At 37.3% G+C, this 11149-nt stretch overlaps 1 protein-coding gene across 6 annotated transcripts; it reads right to left on the minus strand.

Moving 5' to 3' along the window:
* Positions 1–509: 509 nt before the first annotated feature.
* LOC143849835 (protein NRT1/ PTR FAMILY 8.1-like) lies at positions 510–10626 on the minus strand. 6 transcript variants are annotated; one of them, XM_077359089.1, is made up of 6 exons: positions 10486–10587; positions 5253–5365; positions 3282–3479; positions 2977–3194; positions 1962–2512; positions 510–1596 (listed from the first exon to the last, which is right to left on the minus strand). In XM_077359089.1, the coding sequence occupies exons 3-6, from the start codon at positions 3394–3396 to the stop codon at positions 762–764; spliced, it is 1719 nt and encodes a 572-aa protein (XP_077215204.1). In that variant the 5' UTR covers positions 3397–3479; positions 5253–5365; positions 10486–10587; the 3' UTR covers positions 510–761. The 6 variants fall into 6 exon arrangements, with proteins under 6 accessions (XP_077215204.1, XP_077215203.1, XP_077215208.1 ...); XM_077359088.1 differs by lacking the exon at positions 5253–5365 and having other exon boundaries at positions 10486–10626; XM_077359093.1 differs by lacking the exon at positions 5253–5365 and having other exon boundaries at positions 3282–3460; positions 10486–10618.
* Between the last annotated feature and the right edge of the window lie 523 nt (positions 10627–11149).

Raw genomic sequence — 11149 nt, forward strand, 5'->3', positions numbered from 1 at the left:
TCTCATCCTCTTGTAATTAATTTTTTTTATTAACAAAATTTAAGGTGCCTTCAGGTTGCGGGATAATCTCCATGTATGGAAACCTCTGCAGATCGGAGGGCTAGGATCATCCTATGGAAATGATTTTTTGGACACAAACTATTAGCAATATGGCCCATCACATGGACGGTTTGGATCATCCTATAGTGTGGTCCGCACAGTACTTTTTGAAAAATAAGGGACTATAAGGGCTTACACTATAAAATCTCGTCTTTTCTTTACTTTTTCTCTTGATTTAAGAGAACAAGTCAAAACAGTGAAAAAAACGGCTTGTACTTAAAAAGTTTACGGCCTGGGAGGACTGTCATGCCAACAGTTGTAAATGGCAACCTGATAGGAAAATGAAGATATGTCCTTTTACTATGATTTTCCCAATTTTAGTCTAACCCAAAGGAAAAATCGGTTTCCCTCATGTGCATACATCGCATGTGTACCTGTCATAGTAGTCTTTGTATGTTATTAGGGAACGATGACAAACAATTAAACATACCCTGTATACATGCATGTTTCACCTAATCACAGTAAATTCAAGGAACAAATTTATCAGCTCCCACAGAAGCATATCTTCTTTCCATGCAAGAGAAATGAGTCTATATAAATTAAGAAACACTTGCTACTAAATCTACACACAATCAAAGTCTTAATAACATCGGCAAAGCAAACTAAAAAGTATAACTACTTGCCTTCAATCTAGCCACCATCATCCAGGCGCCACCCTGCGACTAGACATGAACAACTCCCTTCGTCCTTTTGTACGTATACCAATTTGCAATTACGAGATAAGCCACAAAATTCAACAGACTGAGTATGGCCAGAAGCCAGTAGAAGTAATCAAGGTGCCCTTTGTTCAGATTATCTGGTATCCACCCAAGTTTTCCGCCCTTAGTCGATATATGCGTGACAATCGTGACAAGGAGTGTGCTCAGATAGTTCCCCGCCGCAACAGTTGTAAGTGAAAGCGCAGAACAAAGGCTCCTCATGGCGTCAGGTGCCTGATCATAGAAGAACTCCAATTGCCCAATGAAGGTGAAGACCTCGGCCGCCCCCACAATGAAGTACTGTGGGACCTGCCAAAAGATTGACATGGGTAGAGTTTCACGTTCATAGTAGTTGTGCTCCTTCACCATTCGGAGCCTTACGAGCTCAAGGATTCCTGCAGATAACATGGCGAGGATGGAGATGACAAGGCCAATGCCCATACGTTGGAGCTGGGTGAAGCCGCGCTCGTGGCCAGTGAACTTTCTAGCAGTTGGCACTATGAATTTGTCGTAGACTGGGACCCAAAAGATTACACTGATTGTGTCAAAGATGGATAGAGATGCCGAGGGGATCTGGAAGTGTTTACCGATGTGAGGGTCCATGGTGGTTCCTTGTAGGACAAACATGGTGCTCATTTGGCTGTATACAGTGGCGAAAATAATGCCGGTGGCCCATATGGGAAGCAAGCGGACCAAGGCCTTCAGCTCCTCGACTTGGGTCACTGTGCAGAGTCTCCATGGATCTACCAAACCTTTGATATCATCTGTTTCTGTCACCACTGCTGCCTTGTCGAAGAACCTGCTTGCAATGATTTTTTATAGATTATGCCTATGAATGAAAAGGAAATATACAACTGCTTAGCAAACAATAAACAATTAAAGACCTGTTTGGATGCCACTAAAATCGGTTCTTATTTGCAGATAAGATTATTTTAATTTAATCTCATAAGCAAATGGACATTAAGGCATCTTTTAAAGTCAATAGCTATATCAGTTTCAAAGGAATTATAAACATGTGCGTATGCACGCATACACAAACATGTCCTCACACATGTGATCAGAATGAGTAATAAGTTAAGATGCTTAGAAACCTTTAATCAAAGAAATATGATATGAGTCTACAAAATAAACCACAACAAATGCAATAAGCTCTCGTAAACTTACCTGAACCCATCTGTGTAATCAATCTTACGGCTTCCTTTGATAGCAGATTCCTCCTCAGCATTTTCATAGAGAGCAAGATTGTCAGAAGGAACTTTTACATTAACCTTCCTAAATGATGCAACCACGACCTGAAAAACTCGTGTCAAGGGGCTGCCTCCAGGTTTCTGGTGCCGGTATAACCGAGTACCAGAGAAGAAACTCACAACTGCAATTGCCATTGCCACTGCCGGAATGCCAAACCCCCATCCCCACCCTACATTCATTTGTATCCAAACCAAGATAGAACTAGCAATAAGGGCACCAATATTGATTGAAAAATAGAACCAGTTGAAGAAAGAGCTCTTCTTTTTCTTCTCAACTTCATCATTGTCATCGAACTGATCTGCTCCAAAAGAAGAGACACAAGGCTTGATTCCTCCAGTCCCCAAAGCAATGAGATAGAGTGCTACATAAAGCACTGCTCTGTGTGCTTCCTTGGGGTGGCAAACACCGTTAGTGCAGGGTGGCTTTAGCCCTTTGACAGATGCAGACAATGTTAACAGTGTCATCCCCTGCGACCAATAGAAAACTTTAAATATTTATGGACTTAAGTATTTCACATTCAAGGTTTATGGGCTCAAAACTCAGCTCCGACTCAATAAGTGCCTGAAACCTAATGAGCTTCGAAATATGGAGAGTAATTGTTTGAGCTTTTTGGAATTGAAAAGCATTGGCTGCAAGTCATTTAGTCTGAGTTTCCAAGCAATATTTCAGGTACTCAAATCAATAATTCGACTAGAGTTTCTGCTTTAAGATTACTGTCGTCTCTTTAACTTAACCCTGTTTGTTTTGGATTTTGAGAACCGATTGCTATTGGACTCACAATCAGTTCAATAATCAGTCCATAACATAATTTTAAAACTCAAATTATGTTTAATTTTGAGTTCAATAATCAGTTTTGGACTTGCAACCAGTTCTCAAAATCCAAAAAAAACAGGGCCTGGTATATCAAAAGAAAATCATATTCCAATCTTACGAAGACATAGATGACAGAGAAAGAAGCAATTGTCCAATATCTTCCAAGGTAGGCATCAGCTATAAAGGCTCCAATCAACGGTGTGATGTAGCATGTCCCTGACCAATTCGTAACATTATTGGCTGCTGTAGTGTTTCCCTGGTGGAGACGGTCCTTCAGATAAACTACCAGATTTGTGCCCATCCCATAGTATGCCAATCTTTCACAGCACTCATTTCCTGTGGAAAATGCATACCTCACTGTTATTAGATCCCAAAGAAGGAAATTAATATCATTGCAGCATGGGTACAACTCTCAAAGTATACCAAGTATAAAGGGGCACGCTTTCCAGTTTCCTGTTTTATTCTTGACAGCCGGATTTCCATGGATATCCACTGTCCCATCTTTTGTGTAAATATCATCTTTGTAAATGTCTTCCATAGGTTTCTCACTTTGATACTCTGAGGATTTTCTTTGTATCTTCCTTATACCTCTTCGCCTACCACTTTATCATTCACAAATGCCTATAATCAATAGAAGTGTACAAGTGAAAAAGCAGAAAAGAACCACACTTGCATCATTTGTAACTTGATCAACAAAGATTTACTAATTGATCAGAGCATCATTAAAGAAAATCAGACCAGTCTAAGCATCTTAAGCAATTGCATTAACCATCTTGAAGAAAGAGAGCCATAAAAGTTTTGCCCACCTAAAATACATGCAATAACAAAAAGACATATTATCAATATGACAGAAACATGACATATCATCCCAGTGAAAAACAATACAGTCTTGAAAAACCAATCTCAATTATACTCCAGGATTAAGTTCCCACATAGGTTGCATGCCAGTTTTACATTTGGATATTCCATGTAAATCCAAGACCCCTCAGTCCCTTTTTTGGTTTAACATCTCACAGTGATAAATTTAGGCATCCTTGTGTCTATAGCCCTCCCAGGCTTCCTCTGATGGTGTGATCTTTTAGTCAATGATTTTCACGCAAATTCAGGAACATTCTCATCTCTGTTCATTATCAATTTTTCTATTGAAATTGGGGTCATATAGTAAATCCGTTATATTTAGTTAGATTGGCTTCTTTGTGATTCCAATTCAATGTTTCCCATTCACTGCCTAGTGTCTATAGAGACAAAGACAGCAGAAACAGAAAAGTAAGCCTAACAAAATGTGTTAGAAGGTAGCTGCAGGAAGAAGGGGAGCGAATATTTTAAGCAAGTATGAAATTCAGAATATGCAGAATGTACAAATTCAGCATCATACCATGTGTACACAGACGGTATTTTTGCAAATTTGTGGGAAAAAAAGTAGCCCAGAATTGTCAGCTACAATCCAAATACCTTTGGCTGCTTCTTGTCAAAGTAAATAAATATGCTATCAAGTCTACAAGTTATTACGCAGAAACTGGTTGATAAATTATAAATGCACACAATCAACAACATCGTGACCCAGAAGGAAGCATTGAAGGATTTATCAAAGAAGCTCCAAATGTGACCAGGAACCACTGGAACTACCAAATACCACAACAGCTAGGTTTAAAAGGCAAAATTCCATCTTTCCCTGATGTCTCAATATTAATACTAATAGATTGCGATCCCAATTTTTTATTACCGTCGCATTTAGGTTTAAAAAGTGAAATTCCATTTTCCCTGATGTCCCAATATCAGTAGTATGGGATTGTAATGCCAATTTTTTATTATGATAAAGTAGACCAGAAGGTTTAAAGATTGATATAATTTGAAAGAGTTCAATAGATATTGTTGCATCTTAATTCTCCTTTTGATCCTTAATAAGGCAGAACCTAACATATGAAGAAATTAACATGTTATAAGCAGAGGATTGTTAAAAGCATGTAACCTCTTATTAAGATAAGTAAATACAATGTCTGGTGTGCAGTCATATAAAGGTAGTATATGCAACTAAAATGTGTCAATGTAGATGAATTCAGTAAGAGAATAAGGTGGGCATTCGGATGAAGGTTATGTATGCAACAAATAATGTACGCATGTAGATGCATTTAGTAAGAGAGTGGGATAAATTTTCCTCACAGTAATCTGGGAGTTCTAGTAGTTAAACTTTTCCCATTCTACTACTTAATCTGAGCATGACAACGCATATAAGGGCGAGATGCATTCTGGATTTAGTTATAGTTTGTTAAGGTATGCAACTAATGATTATGGTTACACTGTTTTTTTCTAGCAAAATAAAAATGAAACAAGGGAAAATTTTAGTCATATCAAAAGTATGAAGAGAACTGTGTTACATTAAATACCAACAATTACCAATAAAAAAGATGATCAAATTCTTGAGTTTCTCCTTTTCTGCTTGACTGATGTAATTTACAGGTCCAGAACTAAAAGTACAGGCTCTCCGAAACTAGCCAGATCAACCAGACCTACGGGTGAAGTTTTTGAGGTCAAATTACAATCAGGAGCTTGACAACTTTCCCTCTGTAACAGACTTTTCTACTCACCACTTTCTCAATTTAACAATATTATTTTAAAAAAACACCCACAGCCATACAACAAAACATGGGATTTCCTGATGCTTCAAGGTATCACAACAACTAAAAATGCATACAAAGCATCACAAGAACAGACGAAAAATACCCATATAACGGAATTCCACAAAGTCAATGAAGAAACTGAAACCAAGACAAATAAGCACAACGTTTTCTTCTGCAAGTGGTAAAATAAGCCAAACCCATCTAAGAAACAAACATTACAGTTATGTCCAATCTGAATATAATCCATGGAAAACCCAATGCAATGTATATGTCCCTACTCCCTAGCATGGAGTTGCCAAATATGCTCTGTCAAGAGCTTCCATCATTATGGACCCTTGCCAATCTTCTCCAAGTAAATCTTTTGGATATTCTGCTAGTATATCCTAATTGATTCTTTGTAATCTCCTAAGGAAACACTTAATTGATTGTGATCTGTGATTGAGATTCACTATAGTTAATAAATAGAAGCTTGCAATCAACTTTGCAGGTAAATCAAACACTGCAAAGTTTAAAATCAAGATAACACCCCAAAATAAGCAGGAAAAATTAATAAAAAAAATAAATAAAAAGTATAAAAATACATACCACAAATTTCACCAACTACTCATTAAAAATATCAAACTGCAAAGGGAATAATTGTGGGCACCGAGATCTGTACTTTTTCTTTTCTGTAAGTTATATTAGTAAAACCCAGTTGAGAAATTCATTCTAGATTCGGTTTCGGATTAGATACGATCTTGACTCTAACCACACAAAATAAAAAAGGGAAAATTACATTTACACCCATTCTAGTTTCGACACATCCACTTCTACCCCTATAGTTTAAAACGTGACAACTACACCCCTGTAGTTTCAAAGCGTTCATTTGATGGCCCTTGACATAGATAGGGTATGCCCAAAAAATCAGCTCTATCAGATCATCCTAACCCTTCAATCTGTGGACGAACCTTCAACAGAGGGGGCCTAACTTATACAAATAGGAGGCCTACCTTATACAAATTGAAACTATAATACGGGTGCAGTCGTCACGTTTTAAACTATAGGAGTAGAAGTGGATGTGTCAGAAACTAGAGGGGGTGTAAATGTAATTTTCCCAATAAAAAATAAATAAATAGAAGATAAGAAAGAATGAGGTGTGTGCCACAGTTACCTGGGTGGAAGTGATATTGTAAAAGATTTTAAGAAACGAAAAAAACTTGGACTTTTGGCGGGTCAAGGGAAAAAAAGCGAGCAAAACCAGGGCTATGCAAGCCCGATTCCTTCTCATTAATTACGTACTTGAGGTGCATTCAAAAGAAGTTGCAGTACAGTTTATATAACTCCATGAATCAAAATCAATGTTAAATAGCAACAATCCTAATTCAATCTTGTACTTGTCGTTTGTTTAAAATTTTGACTCTTAGAATGGCTTCTTTTTTAAGCCCTTACCCTTTGCAGAAAAAAGTCACTTTCAAGCTGCTTCATAAAAGATACTTACTGGCCTCCTTCTAACTATTTAAGTAGTAAGTAATCAGAACGATTGATTTCAAACGGCACGTATGATTACGACCCAACGCCCCTTGATTGATCAAATGATCCTAGCCGCTAGATCCAACTAGTCTTTGTTTTGGGTTCCACGGAGAAAAGCTAAACCGTTTATTTTGGTCCCGGACTCACAATCGGGCCTAATATATTATCTTAAGCAGCACATGTCGGTTTAGGATGTGAACAAGACCTGCTTAGTATGTTATTCAGGATGGACAATCTTGAATGCATACATGGCATCCTATGACCCCTTGTAGGACTCAAAAATTGTCTTTTACTATTGATTACAACGGATTTGCCAGGGACATTGCAATTTCTCTGGCCGGCTATTGAGAAGTGTAACTCTTCTTAGAGCCCAAACCTTATTATTGAGGATGTACACGTGGATTTTTAATATCAAAGAGGAACTTCATGAGGCTCAGATATCATGTGAAAATAACTCATTACTCCAAAAGCGTAGGCGGTTAGAGTTAGTGTTATTTAATCATTTATATTTCAACAACAAACCTCTCTCGGATTTCAAAATAATCTACCAATTACAATATGCATTTTGAAAATAAAAAATATGAATGTTAACACGTTAAATTACATGATGGTTGGAGGTTCAATGGTCGTGTGATCCAATGATTGGATCGTTGTAAAACCAATGGTTATATCTCTGTAAAAAAATTAACGGTCAGATTTTATAACAAATAAATAAATAAATTTGTAAATTAAAAATTATTAAAAAAACCTTTAGCCACAAGAATGCAAATTGAATCGTGCCGAGCCGTGCCAGTGTCAGGTGCATGTGATAGAGGAATAAGTAGGAATGTAGTGGAATAAGTAATCAACAGCGAGGAAACAAGCATTGGTTTCACGACATAGACACATGCCTTAGGCCCTATTTAGTGGCATTGGTTTCACAACATAGACTCATAGAGTAGTGGAATAAGTAATCAACAGGGAGGAGACAAGCATTAAGATTGTTTGGAATTATCCAGAGAATAGTTGTAAATAGTGTTTTGTTGTAAGACTTATTCTCAGAGACAAAGGAAATAAGTAGGGGAGTCATTACTAATATAGAGAATGAAGAGGAAAAAACATTCCCCAAAAAATTTAAGCAAGACTCAAACTTTTTGTGTAATTTGACTTGAAAGTTATAATAATGAGGGGACAAGAATGTCACCTAGGCAGGCATGCTATAATTAACCAAGAGGCATCCAGGAAGTCTCCAGGGAGTTCAATGCTAAATTGGAAACCAAACGAGGTGGCATCCCAAATCCAAACAAAATCCCAACAGTTGTCTGGATAATGTGGAGCCAAACATAGTCGATTGACTTTCTTAAGAACTCTTTTTGTCAAATTCCTCCTTTTGGGCCCACTTTGCAGGACATACCTGTGCGCCCCCCTCCCCTTTTTTTTGCTTCTCATTCGTTACACAAGTTGGAAGGACGGAATGCAAAATATGTATGAGTTCTTATTTCCTACTTTCCAATGTGGGAGGAAAGAGAAAACCAGTGTCTTTGAAAACTAACGGCAATGCTTTAAATCATTAGATTATTTTTAAAAATAAATATTAAATAATATTTTATATTAAAATACTAAAATGAATCCTCATTGCATTGAATGTAGATAGCCTCATGCCTCTCGTCCAAATACTAATCTAGAAGTCTACAAAATTACTCTCGCAAATCTCATTAGAAAACTAAATTAAAATACATAAATAAAATAAACAAAGAAAATACATTTTCATCTCATTTTTCAAAATAGAGTTGCAATTTGGGTTGGATTCAACCCGATTATGGCTCACGTTGAGTGGGTATTTCCTGGAAAAATTGACATAAATCAACCCTCTTTAATTTAGGATTGGTTTAGGGTTGAGGCTTTGGGCAAACTGACCCGATCACACCAGCCCCGAAAATCGGGTTAGACGTGTTGGATTCGGGTCCTGAGATTTAGAGGTGGTTGGATTAGGGTTGACCTATAGTTGCCGGAAACTCCTTGGGCGGGTGGGAAACCCGTTTCACCTAAAATGCGTTTCTCGCGGTTGGGAAACTTGTTTCCCCTAAAATGAGGGAAACACGTTTCGGAAACGTTTCCAAAATATGATACAAAATTGAAGAAAAATTTATGAAACACATGGGAAACAAATGGAAAACTTATGTAGAAAATGTGTAAACGCGTTATAAACGTATGCAACACTTGTAGAAATCGCATATGAAATGTGTAGGAAACATGTGTGGAACTTACGAAAATTATTTTGAAAAAACACATCATTTCTTGAAGACGTTTCTCATACGATTTTCTATTGTTTCTCGTTTCTCGTTTCCCCTGGATTTTTTTTCATGCGTTTCCCGTTTCCGTTTCACGTTCCGTTTCCCGTTTCCGTTTCCCACCCTGGTAACGATGGATTGACCATTTTGATATTTGCACAAACTCAGCTGTATATACTTCTTTAATTGGCTCGTGAGAAACAACTTTTTGACAGCTCTTTAAATACTAAAAGACAAGATGGTTTATGAAAATATAAAACCATGGTTGTGCTCGTAAAACTATGCGGCTGAGCCGTGAGCATGTAGCTCAATTGCGTAAGGCTCCGTATCTCTCTAGTTTCATTCCGAGCTTACGTACCAAAAATGACACAAACTCACCATCTCTCTCATTATTTAGCTAGCTGTCTAAAGCTATTACGTTTCCAAAAAAAGCTCTCAACAGCAAATTTAAAAGGAAAAAGACAAGGTGTCTGTCATTATCAAAATGGTAGTGCAAATATCAGTTGCGAAAATAAAATACTATAAGAAACAAAGTTTAGGGCATGCTTAGCAGTGCGAAAGATTTTCCGTGAAAAAATCAACAGACGATATTCGGCTGAGCCAAACACGCCCTTTAATTTTCCTGAATTGATTAACAAGTTTTTTTATGGGGAAACTGGGGTTAGGCAAGAACTGAGAAAGACCCTTTCCAGAGTAGAATATATAAAAACATAAGGGAGATAATTTTTTTTTCAACCTCCCTTAAGGATTATGCGCCCCACTGTTAAAGTGATTTGACGTCAAAAAGCGTTAAAGTCTGCCAACGATTCCGTTAAAAGTGGGGCGCATATTCCTAGGGGGGTGAAAAAATCATCTCCCAAAACATCATCTTTTATTCCATTACGACTCGGGCGATTCACGAATCAGCGCCGATTTTTTTTGCCTCAAAAAATCCTTTTTTCCTGTCTTCCAGACGAAGAAGATGGTTGTATCACTAAATACTAAAAAGGGTGCGTACGTTAGATATATTAACACCAGCAGGGTAAGTTAGCCTAGGTAGTAGAGCAGAAGTTACAATAACAACATTTCTTCCAATCCAAAACATTTTTATTTTTTTTAAAGTACAATCTCTCTCGAGATTTCTAAAAAACTGAAGAAGGAACAGAGAACAATCTATGGAAGGAATCCCAATGGAAATAAATAAATGGAATGGAATAAAGGAGGATATGGATTTGGATTTGGATTTCTTACCTTCAGAGATTCATCCTCGTATTCTTGAATCCTTTCGAAAGCTCTGCTATGGAAGTAGGCAAAAGAAGAGGACAAATAGGGAGATAGGAGAAGAAAGCGAAAGACAACTGCTTTCCTTTGTAAGACAGCCAAGGGGCGTTGTATTCGATAACCCTTCCTTCCTCCCTTCTATTTATACACTTAAATATCAGCTAGCAATTGCGAAATGATATTTACACCCCCTTCCGTTTGTCCTTGCTGTTTAAAGGAAATACTATCAAAATGCTACAAAGTTTGTAAATAATTACTAAATTACCACCCTACTTACATGGCCATCTATTTAGTATTTCAAAGGGAAATGATTTCACCGCTACAATGTTTTGATAAACATGCGCTCCCATGTTTGTCGTGTAATATTTAAAAGAATGTCACAAGAATATGACGGTTCTCAAAAAGCTCTTAGAACCCTTTAAAACACTACACAGCAAACATGGGAGCGCATGTTTATCAAAACATTGGAGTGCTGAAATCATTTCCCTCTCAAAACTGTGTCAATTGACGACTCACTCACCCTAGTTACTCCTTTTTATCTTGGCTGAATTTTTATCCATAATGCAATTTTTTCTTGGATTTTGTTAACGAGTGCCCTAAGGTGTATTGGGAACATGTTTTTACACACGTTTTG

The sequence above is a fragment of the Tasmannia lanceolata genome, unplaced genomic scaffold (assembly GCF_043159265.1).
Source record: "Tasmannia lanceolata isolate RefF3 unplaced genomic scaffold, GAP_Taslan_0.1 ptg000018l, whole genome shotgun sequence".
In the NCBI taxonomy this organism is placed as follows: domain Eukaryota; kingdom Viridiplantae; phylum Streptophyta; class Magnoliopsida; order Canellales; family Winteraceae; genus Tasmannia; species Tasmannia lanceolata.

Coding starts and splice junctions, on each gene's coding strand:
- LOC143849835 (XM_077359088.1), bottom strand. CDS start 3,396: ATGGAAGACATTTACAAAGATGATATTTACACAAAAGATGGGACAGTG. Junction 3,195..3,281: donor AGCGTGCCCCTTTATACTTG/GTATACTTTGAG, acceptor CATTTTCCACAG/GAAATGAGTGCTGTGAAAGA. Junction 1,597..1,961: donor GATTACACAGATGGGTTCAG/GTAAGTTTACGA, acceptor CATTGCAAGCAG/GTTCTTCGACAAGGCAGCAG.